Source organism: Podarcis cretensis (genome assembly GCF_951804945.1).
Source record: "Podarcis cretensis genome assembly, chromosome: 10".
NCBI lineage: Eukaryota > Metazoa > Chordata > Lepidosauria > Squamata > Lacertidae > Podarcis > Podarcis cretensis.
In genome coordinates, this window is record NC_137179.1 from 12,721,053 (window position 1) to 12,743,217 (window position 22,165).

The following is a 22,165-nucleotide window of genomic DNA, read 5'->3' on the forward strand; positions in this document are numbered from 1 at the left end:
GCAAATAGGAATGTGATTTTCATCATTCTCATTTACAATGGAATCTCTGAATTGGACAAATAATAGATAATTTCTGTACCCAGATCTAGCAAAATGTCATCTATTTACATTCAAGTTTACACCTTTTCTTCAAGTTCCACACTGGAGGCCATCAAAAACACTTCAGCTGGGCTCCTATATGGCCATGAGTGAGGGAAGAAGTGCATCCACAGGTTTTCAAAGTTTTTCCTACAGCTACTCATCAGTTGAAGAGGCAAGCCAGTTTTAATAAAAGTGGCATGCCTGTTCAGCCAAGTGATTGCTGCCACAGAAACTTTCAAAACATATTTCATGCTTCAGCATGCATTTATCTCCCCTATCCACGCATGCAAGTGTCTAGGATCGCATCTGTTAATAGCAGTTTCTCAGATCTACGGACTGTTATATTCTATCAAATCCCTCTGGGTGTGTCTAATCCTCTGTTTACTGCAGCAATCCTCATCTTCCTAGGTACCATATTTAACACCATCTGTGAGTGGTGGCCTTTCTAGAATACTGCTCTTTCTCCAAGTTTCCTTGTATTTGCAACCTGTGAAATCCAAAGCCCTGATTTCCTCTTCAGACGCAGCTAGGATTTCACAGACTTCAGATAGCAGATTTTCATCTACCGCTATTGTTCGAATAACATAAAATGTCAATAGTTATCTGAACCAGTTATTTTATCATAATTCTATTTAGCAATTAAAAATTACAAAATGTACAATAGAAAAATATTCAATAGTTCACAAACATGAAAAAACATATTTTAACATGCAGCTACATCCAGTCTGTCCAGTTCATGTGGGCGATGATTGTCACTAGTTCCAAAAGCTATGTTTACTTTGCATGTTGCGTATTTGGCAGTGCTGTTGGAACCAGCTTTTCCTTTCTCAAAACACATGGAGAGATTTGAACTTCTCAGCTATATTCCAGTTGTAATATAAATCCTCTCTTCCTCCCTCTGAGAATGAGTAACATTTGTTTCTGATAGCTTCCAAGTAAGATTTTTTTTGTTCTGGCCCTATAATATACAGGGCGATATCCTGATGACTTCTGTTCTGATGAACATCTGCTATTTTCAGTTCTTCCTTTAGACAGATGTTCTTTTGTGTGCACAGGGGCTCTTATGAAATCTGATGGACAATATTTATGATTGCCTCAAAATGGAGCAGTCCTTAATATAAGGAGTGTTGCTGATTGAAAAGAAACAAATGAAAGCCATGGCATCTGACACTTTGAAGATAACCTTGAGGTATAATGAAATCCATTTCACTTCTTCATGTTGTAACTTACGGCATCTTTTGAATTGGTAGGTTGAGAGCCATTTGTGGAGAGCTGGTTTGCTGCTCCTTCCAATTCCGATTCACGTATAAAGATTACTGCATCTCCGCTGACGTTTATTAGGCACTGTGCCTGCAAAGACAGAAAGCAGGCATCCAGTTATATATCTTCTAGATTTTAAACAGAATCTTATTGTTTACACAGGACTTTAAAATGCACAAAGAAATTCCTGCTACCGGACAAGGTCTTTGTACCTCTCTGCTGCCAGAAGCAGCCGAGTGCTGACAAAAAGTTTACAGATGAGCAGCTGCAGCAACGCTAGCAGAGAAGGAGCTTTCTGCAGATGGTTACAGCAGAGGCCAAAACTAGTAGTACTAGAGATTCAGAAGCTTCTGATCACACAGATGGTTTCTGTGTGAAATGGCCTGAGTAAATAATTATTTCCTCTCCACCTACACCAGCTCATTTTGTGAATATAGGGCCCTCCCTAACAGCCCCAACAAATAAACATTCATTTTTCTCCAAGCTAAGGATGCTCAGCCTTTTCAGCCTCACTTTTCATGTGTTTCCCTTTCAATTTCTTTGAAAGCTGACACAGCAGAAAGCTACAAATTGACAATTCGCCAACGTCCTTTTTGGAATGGTACACATTGTTCAAAAGGCCTTTGGAGCCCAGTGCAATAAATGCAGTTGTTCCTTTTTTATCGGGATTTAAGACTCCTGTCCATAAAAAGTGGGAATGTTATATATATATTTTACCAAAACTGTGATGTTTCTTGGAAAATGCAGCCCTCCATTCCCTGTGCTTCTATTGTGACTTCACGCACAAAAGGAGCCAAATCATGCAGTCACATTTATTAGCCAAGAATTCCAGTAGCTACAAACAAATGAAAAGTCTAATTGCTCCATTTTAAGGCCCAGGGGCTGTCACAAACACTTTAAAGAAGGGGTGGGGGACCCTTTTGGACTTGTGAGCCAGACTGTCATCTGCCCCCACTTCCGAGTGCCAACTTTTGACAGGTGAGTGGGATAACCCACTCGTCAATCACTTGACATGGTGTGATTAACAGGTAGGTTGTTTACTTAGCAGGAGTTCTTGACTGTGTTGGAAAACAAGCCTTTCTCGGGAGAAGCTGGCAACTCTCCCAGGCTCCCGGCTTGGTCTCCGGTGACCTCCCTGGCTGCAATCCCTGCAGGCTCCAGGCTAGGTCTCAATAGGCGACACTTCCCAGCGTGGGAAGTGCACACCCACTCCCTCCTGCTTCCCTAGCAGGGAAAGGAGCTAGCCAGAAACGTCTATTTACATACTTTTATTTCTGACTTTGCAGCACTACAGAAAACATGTCCGATCACTTCAAACTTCAGCAAACAAGTGAGAGAGACTTCCTGTACATACACAAGAGGAAGGTCTCATATTACACACTGAGCAAATTCCGGTGAATTGCCCTGTGAACTGACTGTAACATTGTTTCCCACAGTCAGCCCCATCATGTGATGTAAACAAGCTGGCTGTCTGCATCTGCGATGATCTCATATTGTAACAGACTGATTAGTTAGGAGAACCTTGCCTGGATGCCAGTACATTGCAAATGCTGTCAGGCTTCTCTAGTCCTTGACCGTTTATGTGCAGACATACAGTATTCTCTTCAAGCACCATTTACCTGATTTTTGTTTGGATTCTCCATGAACACGCACTGCTTCATGATGTAAGAGACAACGGCATTTCCCCCGAGAGCTGCCACGTGAGCCCTTACCATTGCAAAGACCTCAGCAATGAATGCATGAAGAAAACCGCTTACACCGCCCTCCTATAAAAACACACCAATACACATTTTAGTGGAAAGGCACTAGTAAAACCACCCCCAGCACTTACTGTTCTTTAGTTTCAAATTTATTCTAAACAAGTGAAAACTAATCAACAGTTGTTCCAAAAGAGTTGTGTCATTTTTCTTAGTCTTCTAAAGCATCATTCAGAGTTAACACATACTTTGAGAACTACTGCTTCAAACCTCCAAGTAAACAGTCTGATTTATCAGCAAAAAAGCAATGAAAAAACACAAATAGCATTCAAAACCATACAAGGAACAGATGGGACTGTGTGACAATTTGCTTAGGCTCCCAAAATGTTTGCTGTTATTGTTGCCTTATAATAGCATACCTGCATATTTTTCAAATTATCCAGCAGAGCTATACTGTGGATCTTTTCTGCAAGCACACAATCAAGGGCTGGGTTAATCTGCTAAAAAGAGCACCAAATTCAACTGTGCATTGGATTTTGCTTATAGTGAAGGTATATGGAGATATGATAATCTGGAATCTTCTCAAGCAAGATTTATGCCCTTTATTTTTCTGTTAATTCTGAATTGCTGAATCTCTTGCACCCAGCATAACTAAAACCCAAGATCAGCCATGTTAGCCATGAGAGAAAGGCGAATTCCAGTGCAGCTTACCTCACGCAAAGAAGTGGTTTCTCGTATAAAAAACATGTTGATTATTCCAAGGTATTTGGTTATTTTTGCCCCAGCGATGAAAGAAAGAGGTGTCATCTTAACAACTGGCACAGTGGAACTCATGCCGGATGAGCCAGAACGACGGGACTGTCCTTCTGTCAATGGACTTGGCTTGTCGAATGAAATGGCTGCAAGTGGCAGAAGGGAGGAAGGAAAGAAGGAAGACAGACAGAGAATAACTACTCAATATATGGACAGTTGCATCGGTAGCTCCAACAGATTAAGCCTTCTTCATGGTTTCCACATAGCTTGGTGACAACATTCAGCTGCCCGTGATGCTCAGCCATAGAAAAGAAATAACCATGCAGCACATGCAAACGAGAGACAAAAAGCTTGAATGGGATTTAATTTTGGAAGAAGAGTAGCATTCCTGCAAAAGAAAACACTGAGGCCAGCAGCTGCACATACAAATGATCAGTTATAAAGTGAAGACACAGGTAGTGCGGAGGGAGGGAGGGAGTGGTTGGGAAAGGTATCACGATTTGGTAAAAATTTCTGCTAGAGGGAACGACAAAAAGTCTACAGGAAAGAGTGTGAAAGTTGACACGTTTCTCCAGTCCAGCATTTTTCAAATTTTGGACAAATTCTTCATTGCTGTCAGCTTCCAGGTAAATCTTCATCTTGGGTAACTAAAGCAAAAGTCATACCTGCAGCCACTGAACTACTTAAACAAAAATTAAAAACTCACCACTTTGTAATTCAGTGATTGCTGCCACAAATATCATGCAGGTGATCCTTGCATAGTCTGAAGAATTTCACTGATGTATACATACACTTTCTGCCACACGGTATGTATACCTTTTAGTTGTACAATTCACAAGCCTATTTATCACCTATATATTTACTGGCAGTTTACTTTTGGAGCACAGAACAATGCGCTCCAAAATCAACCTGGCATTAATGTTTTCAAAAACAGACGCTGTGTGTCTGCAGCTTTCACACTCGGACACTGATTTTGCAATGCCACTACTGGGTAGGAAGCTCCACCGTTTGCCACTGAAAGATCAGAACTACGCTTCCAATGATCAGAATGTGGTAGAAATGACCGCCTACTTGTCTTAATTGATCCACGCCTTATGGTCTGAGCTTTCAGTTTAATGAATTCTATCCAGCTGTTGCATCTGTCTGCAAAGGAACTGTAATCAACTGATGTTGCTGGAAACACAGACAGAAAAACAAAAGGAAAAACAAAGGAAAAAAATATGGGTGATGCCCCTTTGCCCATTGCAGTGCTCCTTCTGATGAATCAATTATCTGCATCCAAGAATAAGTGGTTTTCCAAGAAAACACAGTGCTTGCTTCTGCTTGGACATTACAGGTAGGACATGATTCACCTACGTAGTATGAACATCTAGAAACATCATCCCTACGATAAATGCATACATGTCTTGTTCTATCCATTTCTACAGCAGTGAATTCAAAAGAGTACCTGCTGCCATAAGACTGCCTTGCAGTTTTCTGTAACAGTGCTTTCAGAGTGCTTGGCGGTGCTTCAAGAGATGCCCTTTTGGCAACTCTGATGATTCTGTGAATTATGTCCAACAGTTCTGAAAGTTACAGTGCTTGGGATCACTGTGGAGGCTTCTACAAGGCAGCACAAATTGAGCCTTCTGCTGTATGATGATCAGAAGGAAGATACTGCATAAGTACCTTCCACTCCCCAGATACACCAATTTCAGGCAGTGGTCCAGAGCAGAGGCTAGACAGGTCCCACACAAACTGCCTATGGGAGTCTGCAGGGCCACCAGCAGGGACCGCAAGGAAGCAGAGATCACATGAACAGATTCACACAGTTGCTGCAATTTGCAAGAACGAATTGATCTGGAGGATCACTGTGACTGTACAAATCATGGCACCAGTGTACATGGTCCCCACATGCTGTTTCGTACAGCTCTCTCTTCAATGTGATCCCTGCTGGGTGAGAGCTTGCTGGCTGCAGTTTGAATGGAGTCTGCTGACTGTCTGAACCAGTGTGAAGTGCTCAGTGTTGTGATATGTTTAGTTAATGAATACATCATGAAATGATCTGTACTGCACAGATATAAGTGGCGTGAAATACCCAGGTAACTTGATGTTGTGAATTCAGGTGCAAACAGTAGTCAAATGGGACAGAGTCATTCAGCTCTGAGCACATATTTTTAAATATAAAGGATATTTTCACTATAATAAACAAAATAACTGGCACAGGGCTGCATGAATGAGGGAACTCCCATATAATGTCCTTAGGATATCACACCTCACCCTCGACAGTATCCATACCAGACAAATCTTTTAAACAAATAAATGAAAAGTATTTGCACCCTTTTGGCAACAACTTTGATGTTTTGAATCCAACACCTGGGGTGCCTTGCTTGCTTCCTGGACCAGCTCACTAAAAGTTCAGCAATTGTTTTCAGCTTTAATTTAAAAACCACAGAACTTCTCCTGATAAGCAGGAAATAAAGATAAAATATACTGCACGTAAGCCCCTGTTTGTGCTGTTGAAACACCTCTTCTTTTTCAAGATCGTTACCCTCGCAGTGAAAATTGAAGCCCCCCCCCCCATTACTGAGTATTCCTAGGCAGGCACCAAGACTGGTATCAAGAATTCCACAGCAGCATGCATTTTTTATGTATTAACTGATCTTTAGTTCCATCCCCTTCCAGTCCTCCGTAAAAAAACAACAACTGAGGAATTCAATATAACATTAAAGGAAGATGAAGAACTGAACAACCAGTTATTATGAAAATTGTTCTGGAAGACAAAGCGACAATATAAGACCACCCGTCACTTCGAATTCTAGCTACCCTAATGTATATAAAAATACTTTATGAGCATATTCAGATATCAATAAGCCACATCAGAGCATGCTTTCCAAGGCAACTGGTACATACTTCCTGAATGCTTGAAACTACATCCCAAGTGTACCCCCAACAGAGCCAGGAATGTATGCCCTGTTCTGGCTTATAGCTAAATCAAGGAAACTCACCTCTTTGGACAGCTGTGTGGGAACTTGCATTCTCCAGGTCCTCTAATAAGACAAAATGAATTCCACTGATATGACATAAGAAACATTAACTATATTAATACAGATTTTTATTTCATGTCAATTTTTAAGTGAGTAATCTGCTAGAGAAATCCCTGTGTTGTGTTTTCTGGTTTTATTTCACACAACATTAACTTTGCACAACCTATTCACAACAGAATACAGTAAACTTTGTACTACATTCAAGAGGGACTGATTTTTCTTGGCAAAGCGTCTTTGGACCTTAAAAAGATTCTCTTCTAGTTCTATGGCCTTGCATACTGAGAAGGCTCTCTGTTTAAAAATAGCAAGGGATTGCAAATCTGAACTGCAACTACTAAAAAAAGAAGCATGTAGTCTGCGAAGTTACTACATTTACTGCCTACGCTCCATAGAACCTAAATGTATAGAATGGCTATGCAAGAATAAGGGTTAATGCTTAACCTAACATGGAGGATTAACATTGATGGAATAGGCAGCTAAACTGGAAAAGAAGAGGGAGCAAGGATTGATAATCACAGAATAGAAACAGAAGAAATGATAGAATGATGCACTTATGCATGTAGGTTATAAAAGCAGAGACTAAGTTCTAAAAATCTTGGAAAGAACGAAGTCTAAATATTTGACTTAGCCATTTTGCTCCCCTGCAGAAGCCAAGACTGAGCCCAACAGAAGAAAGAAAGAAAGAAAGAAAGAAAGAAAGAAAGAAAGAAAAGAGAAAATCTTTGTTGCAAGTACAGTATGTAAAACTGACCCCACTAATTGGTGGGAAAATTTTAACAGCTAGTACAAGTTTGTGACATTGATTAAATTTATAAGGTGTGTAACCTTTTAAAAATTGTACATGATAAATATTAAAATTTGTGGGGCAGTTTCTCTCACAAAATTTTTGTCAGCGAAAGATCACAAGGAATGCTTTTTACCTCTCAGAACTTAAAGCGGAAGCTGAGCATGCAGAACTCTTCTCTTTCTAAGTATCCCAAATGTTGGGAGCCAAATTACCTCTGTGAACTCTACCATACGTGCATGGTATAATTACAGAACTGAAGCTTTAATATATAATCACAAATGCAAGGCTGCTGATAATCCCTGGACTTTTGTGAGCAGAATCTGGGATTCCTAAGAAACAATCTATTTCTCTATATCTATACTGTATCTGCCTTTCTTCGTGGGGTAAGGGACTTTTTATGTCCTGCACTGCTACCTAATGCTACCCCCTTCATAGCTTCTATGCTTCTCTTCTTCCCGTATGAATCTTTCTATTACTGAATCCTGACTATGCTTTAACTCTCCACTTTCCACTAAAAGTGCCACTCCAAGCAGGGTGCCCAATTCTAAGCCCTCATCACCACCACCATTGTTTCATACCCTGCAGGTTCATCACATGGTTCAAATCTGCTGAACTGTTTTTCCCCTATGCATTTCCTCTTCTCTTTCAAACAGGATCTTTATTGTTCATTTCTATTTTGTCCTCAGTCAGCCCCCCCCACCGCCCTTTGATTGAGTCTTGTTTTTAGAAGCCTAGCATGGGGTGTACTCATTTTTAGCCAAGTAATTTATTACTCAAGCTCTTCTGTAAGAACTGCAGGCTAACAACAGAACATTTTTAAAAAGCCTATCTCAACTGTTTCTAGCAATGGAGGCATGTGCCCTGACTGGCATGTATCCAATTATCTTTTGTATTGTTATCATTTCTATACCACATTCTTTCTTCTTCTGAGTCCAACAGACTCAAAATTAGTTATGTCTTGTTCAAATTAAATAAATTCTAATCCAGGAAGCTTGTGTTTACCTTCATAATATTTAAGAGACCTCATCATAATTATTTTCAGATGAGCTCTCTTATTTTCAGAACTTTTCACCAGAGTGCTGACATCTGTAAGTTGGTCTATCAGTTCACAGGGCAACAAGATTGATAGGAATCCAAAAGGTGACTACATTTGAACTCCCTGGCTTAACCCATGATCTGCCACATATTCATCCCACACAAACTAACCCATAATAGTATAGACTACAGTGCCCTAGAAGCATGAAACAGGAATGACCAAGGTACACCAGGCTCAAGAAAGAACTGAATTTTTGTTAATGGTCCTCAGGTAAGCATGCAAAGAAGAGACTGGAAAATTGCCAAAGAACTATATGTTTGTAATAAAAGAACAATCAGCCGCAAGTCTGGACCTCACAAAACTTCTGGAACTTACTCACTGACATATCATATGCTGATATCTGTTCTAGCATGAAAAAGCCACAAATTTCTCTCATCAGATTTCTAAACACTGTATAAAGGCTTCCACTAAGCAAAATCAGACTGAAGACAGATGGTAAGTTTTGTTTTTGTGTGTTGCTGTTTGTTAGTTCTTTAGTGCCATGGTTGTCTCTGATCAAGCAAGTTTTGCAGGTTTATGAACTGCTCTGGTTTGCCATGGCTGACTGTGAGGAAAGCATACACATAGCACAGGCAACCATGGCTGTAATAAACTATTTTCAACACACACACGCACACCCAAATGAAAGGATGCCTCCAGCCCCAGACTACCAGCCTTCTTCTGCTCTCCAAGGTGCTGATTTTGCAAAGAGCACCTTAAAGCAAACGGAGGCAACAACCCCCAGAACGAGGGCTTCATATAGGTTACAGACATTAAGCTACATGAATATTTCATCCAATTCATTTCATATGATTGTATACAGTTCTCTACTGAGTAACTTTTATATTCACTCCGAATAAAAAAATGCTCCCTAGTCATTATATAAGCAGCATTTTAAAATATCTCTTTATATTTTATGTATATTATTGTCATTGGGTGCTGGCTATCTAACAAGCTTTTCCAGGTGCAAAGAAAATCTGGTTTGATTACTATAGGATCAATGCAACGCAATCTGTTACTACAGTTTAAATCAAGTGTCAGTGAACCAATTTTTGCCTAAGGGCCACATCCCATCTTGGCCATCTACCTGGAGGGCTCAAACCACCAGTGGGTGCAGCTAGGCACCTTGTGGCAACCTCTCCCTATGTTCATTTATGGAGCATCAGCTGCCTTGAGGCAGTGGATCCCAATAAAGCCAGCCTCCCTCATCCCTTGCTTTTCCCAACCGTAAAGGAGACAAAAGACATTAGAAACCACTGCTGTGAGCAGTTGCTGAAGAGGGAGGTAGGCAGGATATCAAAAGCAGCAGACAAATGGTTTCCCAATCTCCTCTGATGCTTTCAAAGAGCTGCCCACCTTCTCCTTTGCCTATGTTGAAAGCAGCTGTTGCCAGAGGCAGTGCTCTGACTGTCACTTTTAGACAGTCATAGACAAGTTGGCAGGCTGGTGGATTGAATCTGACTTGTGGGCCACTGGTTTCCTCACCACGGTTGAAGTAATTTCTACAAATCAATGTAAATCATGTCAGTTCTTTATGGAAGAACATGGTTTAACTACACTATTTCACTAACTTAATCTGCACTTCTGTCAACCATAAAAAGGTTATGTTTCAGCCCAGGCTGGAGAATCTTAAGCCAGGAGAATAAATTTCTCCTATTTTGCATGTGTGCCCTTGGCAACTCTTTATTAGTGCAGCTATACACTAGCCCAGCACCATCAACATGGGTTATGTCAACTAGGGCTCATTTTATCCACATGACAGCAGCAAAGCAAAGACTGACACGAAGGGAGCTATAATCAGTCCTTGCTGCTTGATGATTGTGCACATATGATGGGTGTGCTTGTAAACACAAATTTGTCATATAAACACTTTGCATTTTTAAGGATACATTTAAAATTGTGTATGAAACAGTGCTAGGTGCAGGGCTTTAAAGGAAGCTAGAATATACCCTAGGACAAAAATGTGATGGGAAGGGGCCATACTAAACACACATCAGGTATTATTGGACTATAGATTTCCTAGACATACATGCCTACTTAGCTAGTGTCAACACACCACAACAATACTTGCTGCGTGCATGCAACTCTAGAGAAAAGTCATGTGTATATATGCGTGAAAAATCAAGGTGAAAAAAGAATTTTCTGTTGTCCCAGTTTTTGCTTCCTGGGGTGGGGGGTTTTTTGTGCAACAATACGAATAAAGGAATGTCTGCACTTTTATGAAGGTGCATATGTGTTGCCTGTGCGTATGTGTACATATAAACACTACATGCCTACAGTTGTGAATCAATCTCACTTGCCAGATTAATTGGAGTGCAATGCTTCCTGCTTTCCAAAAAGTGGTAACAAATTCAGGCTGAAGTCTTCATGAAGCCACAATGTACATAGTACAACTTCAACTCAGGTTAAGGTCTCTCTGTTTTAGAGATACAGGGCCTGTTCACATGCTACTTTTTCCCAAGAATATAGCAGAAATGTGTAACAGGGCTTATGCACACTAGCCTTCTTCCCTGCATACTTTACTACATGCAGAACATAATGCTTTAACTAGGTGACAACATGCTTATTTGTATGCAGACGCTCCCTGATCCTTTTGTAATGATGCAGGTTTGTCTCAAAGCTGCTGGGAGAAAGCAGGGAGGGCAGCAGGCTGTTAGTCAAAACGCAGGAATAAAACAGGACCTAAGTATTATGGTAACGCAAAACAATATTCCAAGACCTTATGGAAGGCAGGCAGGCAGGCAATTGTCCAAGCTGTGTTTTCGTTATAGAAATTTAAAAAAACAGAACCTGATCAGGCAGGAATTTTATTTGTAAGCTGAATATACCCCTTTAGCACCATTACATTAACACTGCCCTCTGTGGGGGTTTAGTGAGAACGTAATAAATGTTTGGTTCGTTGATCTATTATTTTGCCTGAAGTGCAAATGAACTTAATAATTAAGTTCTCACAGGAGCTCAAGTAAATTATGAATCATAAATCAACTACAGATCTTTCCAAAAGAAAGAATTCCCTTTAGAGAATGGGAGGCGTTGATACGAACCTTGATGATCTCACATAAATGCTTGCTGAGTTTCACAGACCATCCATGGTTAATGTTAAACACACCGTTTGCTGACAAGGGAGTAGACTACCCTCTACTGGCCAGCAGTTATTTTACAAATAGGGTCTCCTACTAATCTTTGGAAAAGAATAAGCCAAATAAGTTAACAACAGTGAAACCCTGCAAGAAGGCTAAGTTTACACAATGAAAGACATGGAATTCCAGAAGATTCTGATTTGTAGAAAGAAGAGGAGGGTGGTTTGGTAAACAGAAACTCAGCAACAGGATAAATTTGTTGAAGTATTTGTGTGTTCAATAGTGCGTTGCTCCAGAAGCTTACCTCATGACCTAGCATAATCTATTAAAACTGACTTTAGGGATAAGAGTTTCTAGAGGATAGCCATGTTAATCAGTTGCACAGGAGCATTGTTAGGTACTTAAAAGACTTGGGGCACGGACTTATGGCACAAATTTGAAATGTATGTACATGCAAATATAGGCTCACATTCCAAGGTGGGGAAAGCATAGTTTTTACCTGTCAGGGCTTATTCTGAGCTATGGGCTGCTTATATACATATTAAAATCAAAACAAGAGCCTCTGGGAAAATTAGGATGGTGGTTGGCTGTGGTCTCCTGGGCATTGCACTTTGGAAGACTCCGGGCATCTTGTGGGATTCGGGTCTCTGGGACACTCCCTAATTACACTCCTGATGTTGTAGTAAAAACAAAATGAGTCTTGTTTCATAAAGCATAGTGACCATTCACAAGAGCAGAAATTGTTGGTCACATATCCTATATATCCTGCATTAATTAACTGTGGTAGAACAGATCTAGTAAAGTCCAGATGGAGAAAATTATTTTGTTGCCTTATACCAAAAAAAGTTATCAAAGCAAGCTACAATAAAATCCATACAACTAAAATTCATAACAAATACAGTATTTAAAATCTGTAACAGACTAAATGTTATTATCCACAATAATTAATAAGCAAAAATACATTTTCTTCACATAAAATTAACTGATTAAGTTCTCATTCAGCACTTTCCTGCAGGAGCCTCTCTTTGAAGTTCATTTGTTGAACATACACCTTTCAACAGGATGGAACCTCATATATCCAACAAAGTAGGCTCTTGCCACAAAACCTACACCATGATAAAACTGTTCATCTTTTAATGTATCACAAGACTCTTTGTTGATTCGGGCTGCAATTCTATGCCCACTTACCTTGAAGTAAGCCCACTGAAATTACTGGGACTTGCTTCACAACAGACATGTATAGCGTTATACGTTTGACCTCTTTTACAGATGTGCTGTGTTGACTTGAGTAGCAAAACACTTTCACAAGACATGGCATTTCAAATTAGCTTTCCAATGCAATGCTAATATCTCTTTTTCTAGGCAGTTACCTGTTTAGACCTCATCAGTTTAATGCAAAATTTGGAATATTTATTCCAGCGATCATTACTCTGCACTTATGCCAAATCACATACTTTGCCTCATCTCCCTAGTTTGGATTAATCATTTTGTGGCTCCCCACTGTGAAGTCTACAACCTCTGTATTAGGATAAAGATTTAGGACAGGCTTCCTCAAACATGGCCCTCTAGATGTTTTTGAGACTACTATTCCCATCATCCCTGACCACTGGTCCTGCTAGCTAGGGATCAGGGGAGTCGTAGGCCAAAAACATCTGGAGGGCTGAGTTTGAGGAAGCCTGATTTAGGATGAGGGTGGTGGAACATTTCCTTTCCTTTGGAAAATACCTGGCACAGCGCATTGTTAGTTATATCTGCCTCTCCAAGAGAAATAATCTATAATATTTACAATTCTTAAAATTCCAAAAAGACTTGCTTCAGACTCAGCAAAACCCATTGCTTCAGAGCACATTTTGTAGTTAGATGAACCACCTCATACTTTTCCAAAATGCAGCTGTCTCTAGACTAGAATGGCTGTTTGGCAGCAGCTCAAAGCAGCATCAGAAGAGCAGTAAAAGAAGCGCAAGTTGTTCCTGTTCATTTGCTCCCTCTTCAGCAGCAGCCACCCTGTTTTTAAAAAGAGACTGCACAGCGAACATATTAAGAAGATTTTGTTTTGCTCTCCTCACATATCCGGAGGATGAAGTCTTTTTGGCAAACAAAAAACTTGCATTGCGTAACAGGGCTATTTCTAAGGTTGACAAACAAAAAAGGAGCAAGTGGATGGAACACAGGAAGATAAGCATATGGCCTTTTTCTTTAACCAACCTTTTGCTGGCGAGAATTGCTGGGGAGCATGAGGATCAGAAGAAAGCTCCATGGGAAACTGTAGCTGTTCTTCATTGTCTGTAGAAGCTGGCAACAAAAACAAAAACAGAAGAAGAAAGGCACAAAAACCTTAATTTATTTCTCCTTTACAAAATTCACATATACCTACCTACACAAACAAAACAAAAAACCCCACAGACTTGGTTGTATCCAATGAAATTGTCCCTTTAGTGCAAGGACTTCTGCCTGCACAATGGGACTTCCTCTTCCTCTCTTCTGCTCCCCCAATCTATTCTGGATTTACTCTGGGGAGAAAAAAAGATGACCTGCTGCACAGTCGGACGTCATTGTGCTAACAGGACAACTTCGTTAGCAATCCACTGTAGTGGAAAGCAAAGAGATGTTCACTAATAACTACAGTTCACTTAACTGATTAAGTAGTACCAGCAGCTTCTTTCTAAATATGCCCTGAAGACCTGTGCCCCTCTGGAAAAATCACCAGTTAAATTGAGATATCACGCCTTAAGGTTAGCCACAGGTATTGCTTCAGTTGATGTTAATTCTATTCCCCAGAGGCATGAACGCAGGGCACTTTAATGCAGTTTACTCTCAGACTCACACCCTGTAAGCCACTGCACACACTACAATTAAATTAATCGATCTTAATCAAGGCATGGGATTAAATACATTAGTTTCAATCCACCCCCAGCATCTGCATGCATCATCACCATCCCAGTGTGTGTGTGAGCAGCATAAATGTATGATTGTTTCACTTGCTTGTGAAATATGCCACAGCCTGCAAGAAGTGGTTAAAAGCAAACCTGAGAATGATAAAAGCTGCTTGACCGTAATGATTTTAAAGATGAAATATGTTGCAGCAACATTAGGAAAGGGTGTCTAGGCTGCAGTGCTGCACCTAATGACACCCACTTAGGCCCAATTTAATGAATGGACATCCTGAGATGGCTGTGACAATGAACAATTATAGCACACATAACAGGCAAGAGCTGACAGTTTTAAGTTCCGCAATGTGTTTACCTCTTTGTAATGTTTTTTCTGCAGGAGTTTTAGCTGCTTGCAAAGCTTGGTGTTTGTCAAATGTTATTGCAACTGCTGTAACAGTGACCTGCAATTGTAAATATAATGTTGTCAGGTTTTTATTCCTTAGACTTTATTTCAAAGTTTTAAATTAACCCCGTCTACACTTTGGGGAGATATACAGACACACATTGTGCAAACCTTCACACTTTGCTTTTTAACTTAACCATGGCATTTTTCTTAACTGGTGGTTAATGGAAATCTTCACTTGCTGATCTCAGCAGACGGCATGCTCAAGGGTGAAGGAGCCAACTGGGCTTGAAGAGGTGTTGGGAAGTGCACCTCCACTGGCCCTCACTGGGTGCCAGTCCAAGCTCAATTGACCGCCTGGGGGACAGAGACTTGCCATGAACCAGAACTTTGCATCTGTGGACCACACCAAGTATTTAAATACTGGACATGCCACACAGAGACACATTAGTGTTGGAGGTGACTTCCCTGCTCACCTTCCCTCTGTCGCATACTCTTGCTATGGGCATCAGCTGTCACTAGTTACCCGCCACATGTTTAGCTGTTTGGGGGGGATTTTTTTGCCTTCCTCATCAGTCAGGATGTTTTCTGGCATTTTATTGCCAGAACATCTGTTGGTGAGTGAAGGGCACTCAGAAGGAACATCAGTCATGCGGGGGGAGAGGGCTAAGGAATATTGGGGGCACCAATTAGGCCTTGGCCCCAGCTTAGGGGCAGGGTTGCCCGTCACCCATCTAGGTTCTTGGATGAGGCCTTCCTGAAAACGGCCCACATCAGGGTGAACCCCTGATGCCAGGGGATTCCTATGCACATTCCACAGCTGGTGGGGCTGGAGAGAGAAATACCGGGCAGCAGGCAGGCTGTCCAATTAGGTGAGGATTTGCCCTATGCCTTGCCAATCCCGGACTCTCATTTCGGGTGCAGTGGGTGCAAGACAGGTTTGAAAGCAAAAACTTTTACAGAACATCATAACCTAATCACTATGGATTGGATCCAACCTAAGGTTGCAATTGATCTCGCCTTCTTTTTAAGGCTTGTGTGCACTGGACAGAGGTTTCCTCTATCAAGCCCTGCTAGCTTCCACCGATGGAGTGATGCCAGTGTCACCCCACTGGCAGGAAACTCTCTGTTCTGCCTGCGAAACATGCAAGTGGCCAGAAGTGCCACAGGCTGGATTGCCAGCAGCCTGCAGAAAGCCCCCAAATGGGGGAGGGGCTGTGGCAGCCTGGAATCTGCTAGATCCAAAACTAGCACCATGGGACAGCATCGGGTCTGATCACTGGACTAGCCCATTGTCTCCCACCCCCAAAATCAACAGAACCTGATGGCAGGTATGACTGTAATAGTCTGAATCCAACTCAATGATCTTTCAATACAAACTACTCCATTGAATGAGCCTATTTTGATAACTTGTAATTAGAAATAAAGATGTCTGGGACTGTGTAAAGGAAAAATGGTAGGCAACTATCCAAGGCAATGGTATTTTGTATGGCTGATTTGAGATTTTATAAAACTTCTACTCTGCCTTCCTCGCAAGCTGGCCCAGGGCAGCAAACCACAAAACAGCACATTTTTTTAAAAAAAAAAAATTACAAGCATTACAACCATCTGAAAAACCTTTTAAGTTTGCATGCAACAGTGTAATCATAGTAAGGTTTTGTTTCTGTCAGCATTCCTCACAACAACTTTGAAAGAAAGAAATTTAATTAAATATGATTTCACCATACTCTGGGGCATGCAAATAACTGAAAAGGTTAGAATGCAGTCAAACCTCTCATTTAAATACAGCAATTGCTAAAATAGGCTCACAGCATGGCCACACATATTTTAAAAGGAAATGGCAACGAGCACTGCAATTACATGGAACCACATGAACATTTCTGTGGAGACACATTTAAATTATCAAAGTTATATACTATGTCCAGGGCCTTGCCGAAAACAGACACATTCTTGAGAATGTGTGTCCTACAGCAACTGAGCAAAAGGAGCATTGCAACTGTCATTCTCCAAAGTATCTTCATAAACTTTGTTTGCTAAGCAGTCCAAGCTTTTAAACTCAAAATTGTAAAACTCAATGGTTGGGAAGGAGCTTTCAGCATAACCTGTGTCTGACTTGACCAGCTTTACTTTTTCAAAGTCTGCTCCTGTCACAGATTAATGTGAAGAGCTTCAAATACAAAAAGGTGAATGGACTGGCTTACCTGAATTAATTCATCCTCTGGAAGAGCAACTGTAAAATTTACATGGCACAGACAGCAAGGAATCATAGATCGAAGTTTAAAATACAGGCTCTGTTGAACACAAGAAATTAGTATATATTATGTATCTAGTATGCTCTGAATTCTAAGGGACGCAGGTGGCGCTGTGGGTTAAAGCCTCAGCGCCTAGGACTTGCCGATCGAAAGGTCGGCGGTTCGAATCCCTGCGGCGGGGTGCGCTCCCGCTGCTCGGTCCCAGCGCCTGCCAACCTAGCAGTTCGAAAGCACCTCCGGGTGCAAGTAGATAAATAGGGACCGCTTACCAGCGGGAAGGTAAACGGCGTTTCCGTGTGCGGCTCTGGCTCGCCAGAGCAGCGATGTCACGCTGGCCACGTGACCCGGAAGTGTCTCTGGACAGCGCTGGCCCCTGGCCTCTTAAGTGAGATGGGCGCACAACCCCAGAGTCTGTCAAGACTGGCCCGTACGGGCAGGGGTACCTTTACCTTTACCTTTTTATGCTCTGAATTGGTGGAAGTCTGGGTTTCATTTCTTTGTAGCCTGCTTCAGCTACATCAGTGTGAGCAGATGCTGCCATCTACCTTTAAAGTGTGCATGAATCATTTTGAGTATGCTGTTTCTGGCATACTTGGACCCTTGCCTGTAGTGGTTTGCAAAAGATATGTTGGAAAGATTCATACATTTGGAGATATATATTGCAAATATGTATGTGGGGCGGGGGAGAGACTCAGTTTCTTACAGTGGCATTAAAATGGCATTTAAGAATCATCTGATGACTTTGCTAATTACTGTATAGTTGCCAACCTTTGTCACTCCATGCTGAATGTGTGGCTTTTGGTCAAACTCCAGAAATGCCCATGCAAGAAATCTTCCATCTCTGGCACAGGTGTTGTGCTGCTACTGGATTTGTATGTTGTCAGTGGTTTTCAGGAATGTAGTTTTGGTGAAAAGCACCCTTGATGTTTTAAAGTAGATAGCTAATGAATCACATACACTGATACTTACTCTGGTGTCTTAACAAGAAAATAGATGTAGACTTGCATTATCTTATGTGCCATTTAACATTTGTATATGATTTCCTGAGACCTAAAGTTGGAATGGACCAGGTAGCCATCTAGTACAACCGTTTGCTACAATGCTGTGCCCACCCGCTCGCCAGCATTGTCCCATTCAGTATTAGTTTATGCAATCCACTCCACAGTTTGCCACAAGCAGAAAAGTAGGCACTGAGAAGTGACAGAAAAGTAATTCTACGTACCATTGGCAAAAAAACTTAATAGTTCAAAAACATACATAGTTCCAGCAGCCATTCATTTACCTTGAGCAGATTCTCACAGAGATCATTAAAGGTCTTGTTGAGTGTTTGGTTTGTTAGGGTAACATTATTAAGTCTGGAGACTCTCACTGATGTGAACATCTAAAGCAGAAACAAATTAAACGAGTTACTGTTTAAATATAATTTTATTACAGATCATATAAGTAATTAAGGTTGAGAGAGGTGATGAAGTTTGTTGTTGTTGTTGCTGTTGTTGTTGTTGTTGTTGTTGCTGTTGTTGTTGTTTTAAATCCAGGATGACTTAACACAGATAGAACTTGTCTGTTCCATTTTACAGTACAACTAAGAGCCATGAACCTGCGTTGGTATGTGCAGGTAAATTCTATATGTGCTATGTATTTATATAAAGGAGGGGCATGGGTTTGTACCAGAGAAGGGAAAGATTAGGAACATAGTTTAGAGTTTAACTTTTAGGTTTGGTTTCAAATATCTGTGAGCTGAAGGTGCAGGGGGGTAGTGGAGAAACCCACTAGCATTTTTCCACAAAAACTTCACATGGTACTACAACAAAACTCAATCTTGATGAGCACTTCATTTGCTTGATGGTGTTAAAACTGTTCTCGATGGGTTTACACTCATACCCACACCAGGTTCACAGCTTGAGGACACTCCTAGGTCTGTCACAACAGACCCAAGTTACATCAGTGGCACATAATGTGTTTCACCAGCTTAGGCTGGTCCCAGTAGTAACTGGGACCTCTCCCAAATAGCCAGTCACCCATGCTCTGGTAATGCTCCAATTAGACTACCGTAACCTGGTAGATGAGGGTGGGGACATGTTGCACTTGCACACAGCTCAGAAACTGAAAACTGCACAGAACACAGTTGGTAGGACGCTAACTGAGACCGGTCATCGGGAACAAAACCTCAGTAATATTGAATATTGGTTCCTGGTGCATTTCAGAGTGCAATACTTAGCTATAATGCCCTATACTGTTTGGGACCCAGGGAAATGGAACAGTAATTACTCCCATAGCAACTTGGCTGTGTATTAAAATATATCTTATCAGCGCTCTCGTTTGAATGCCTCCACCTGAGGTGAAGTGGCTAGCAACCAAGGAGAAGGCGGCACATTTAGATGTGGTGCCTGGAAGGCTTGCAGGGCATGCAAACTATTTTATTTGGGGCACCAAATACTTTTCCTCCTCCAATTTTAAAAACAGTATTTTTTGCGCCTGCTTTGTGTGGCCTTTTCCCCACTGCAATTTATGTTTTGATCTTATGTTGTATTATTATTATTATTTGCATCTTTGTAAAGTGCTCTGTAAACCTTTGTTGAAGAGAGATGTTCAGGTCCACTCATTCATTTGTTAAGGTGGGTTTCACAGCAGTGCAGAAGCCAAACAATCTCATAATAATAATAATAATAATAATAATAATAATAATAATATATTTATACCCCGCCCATCTGGCTGGGCTTCCCCAGCCACTCTGGGCGGCTTCCCAAAAAAATATTAAAATACTGTAATATATCCCATCTCAACCTGTTGCCTTCCAGTTGTTGGTGATGGCTGGTAAGAGTTGTAGTCCAAAACATCTGGAGGGCAGCAGGATGAGGAAGGGGACTCTAATGGAAGGTGTAAAAATGGTCCTTCTCTGAGTGGAAGGGCACCTTTAGATACAATCCATCGTGCCACCACTGGGCCCTAATGTCCCTGACACCTAATTTTTTATAAAGAACTGATGGTATGGGGGATCTTGCTCCTATAATTTTTTTACATGGATAATTATTCTTATGAATGCTAAACACTGTGTTAGACACAAATCATTATTTAGGTCTGAGATTATACATTTCACTATGAAAGAAAAGGCATTTAATTTTTGTTTTTGTATGCTTTTTTCTTTACCTGTATATCAGAAGTCCAGTTATTTATACCAGGCATAATTTCTGTGTTGCAGCTATAAAATCCTGCCAAATCACATAAAAGGTATTATTTTTAATAGCAGAGAACATTATTATGGTGCTGTATAACATGATCAGCTTTCAAGTTTTGTGTAGTTTCACAGCTAGATTTTCAACTAGCGTAATATATCAGACAGAAAGTTTTTAAAATGCAATGTCAGGGCTGGTTCAACTGCAGGTCAGTATGGAGACTCAGAGCTGAACTGTAAAATTGATTCTTTATTCAAGGAAACAGAATACAAACAAGAAAATCCTACGTGAGACTGGCCCCACTGAAGAATTTGCCAGAACTGATGATCTGATCACTTCCCCCTAAGTCTCCTCCCCATCCAGCTGTTTTCCCTGCAGTCTTAAACTCTGCTGGCAAGGGGGCCGCTGCAACCTCCAGGCTTGTCATTCTGCTGCGTGCAAAATTCTCCAAGTGCTTGGAGACAATGGGGGAGGAGAGCTGCATACAGTAGGACCAGCAGGCTCCTGTGAATCTGTTGCAGCCTCAGCCCCCACCTCCCCTACTCCTGCCATTTTCTGCCTCTTCTTCCTCTCTCTCTCTCTCACTCAAGCCTGTTGCTTGTTCAGCATTCAACCATTCTGCCTGCACCCCTTCATCCTCTGACTGTCTTCCATGTGCCGCCAACATTCCCTGGGTTTGGAGCCTTCCTCTTCTGAGGCTTCACTAGCGGGTTCTCCGGCTGCAGCCTCCCACCATTCCTAATTGCCCAGCCAGTCCCTGACATCCCACTTGTGAAAGTGGCCAGGATTACATATTTTAAGCAACCATGCAGGAAAACAGTAAAAATATAATGAGCCAGAGATCCCGGACTGGAGAAAGGCCATGATTCAGTGGCACAGGATTTGCTTTTCAAACAGAAGCTTCCATGATCAATCCCCAGCATCTCCAGGTAGGGCTATGGAGAACTCCTGCTGCCAGTCAGTGTCAACCATACTGAGCTAGATGGACCAATGGTCAAACGCAGTATAAGGTGGTTCCTTTGAAAGTACTTGCAGTCAGATTTTTAAAAAATAATAACTGCAAAATCCAATCAGTTGTTCAGTCTAGGTGACTGAAGATAGATTGAATAAGAAGAGATAATTTTTTGATATTTTTCAACCTTCTAGTTCTCATAATTGTAGAGAAAATCAACAAAATACACTTTGCAAAGTGTTCATGAGAAATAAATCCCACTAGCACTCTATAGTGGCTGAAAAATTCCACCAGGGGGCACTCCTAGAGCCACAAATGCTCTTAAGTCCATTAGGGAATGCAGCAAGAGAAATAGATCTATTCTAGCCTATATATGAGAAACTGACTACCAAAAAATACTGGAAGGGTTTAAAGAAAGAAAGACGATATTGGAGGGAGGACTACAAAATGATGTATCAAAAGTGTCAAGTGGCTAGTAGATTGTGGACAACTTGGAAGTTGAGAAATGAAAACAAATGGGCACTAAAATATAACAATTATTACGGATGTTGTTGGTAGACTCACTAGCCCATGAAGTGTGATTGTGCATAATTTATTACTTATAGAATTTGTATTGAATATTTTGACATGACAGTCCTCAAAGCGGTTTATAAACAGCCAATATAAAACTAAGTAACTAAAAGATAATATAAAGGCAATATCCAAAAGGTTTTCCACATATTTTGCATTTGTCTCTGCTATTCTCAAGGGCTGTGA

At 41.0% G+C, this 22,165-nt stretch overlaps 1 protein-coding gene across 33 annotated transcripts in view; it reads right to left on the minus strand.

Moving 5' to 3' along the window:
- Positions 1–593: 593 nt before the first annotated feature.
- C2CD5 (C2 calcium dependent domain containing 5) overlaps positions 594–22,165 on the minus strand; it is an 88,414-nt gene continuing 66,842 nt past the window's right edge. For 27 of the 33 annotated variants that reach the window (XM_079992190.1, XM_079992160.1, XM_079992171.1 and 24 more), the window contains 10 exons: positions 20,432–20,493; positions 18,567–18,665; positions 17,234–17,323; positions 15,003–15,090; positions 13,965–14,051; positions 6,779–6,820; positions 4,863–4,964; positions 3,750–3,937; positions 2,961–3,107; positions 594–1,431 (listed from right to left, as the gene is read on the minus strand). In XM_079992190.1, coding sequence (XP_079848316.1) covers positions 1,288–1,431; positions 2,961–3,107; positions 3,750–3,937; positions 4,863–4,964; positions 6,779–6,820; positions 13,965–14,051; positions 15,003–15,090; positions 17,234–17,323; positions 18,567–18,665; positions 20,432–20,493 — 1,049 coding nt within the window. In that variant the 3' untranslated portion in view covers positions 594–1,287. The remainder of the gene's footprint in view (positions 1,432–2,960; positions 3,108–3,749; positions 3,938–4,862; positions 4,965–6,778; positions 6,821–13,964; positions 14,052–15,002; positions 15,091–17,233; positions 17,324–18,566; positions 18,666–20,431; positions 20,494–22,165) is intronic. The other 6 variants (XM_079992163.1, XM_079992180.1, XM_079992181.1 and 3 more) reach the window with 3 other exon arrangements.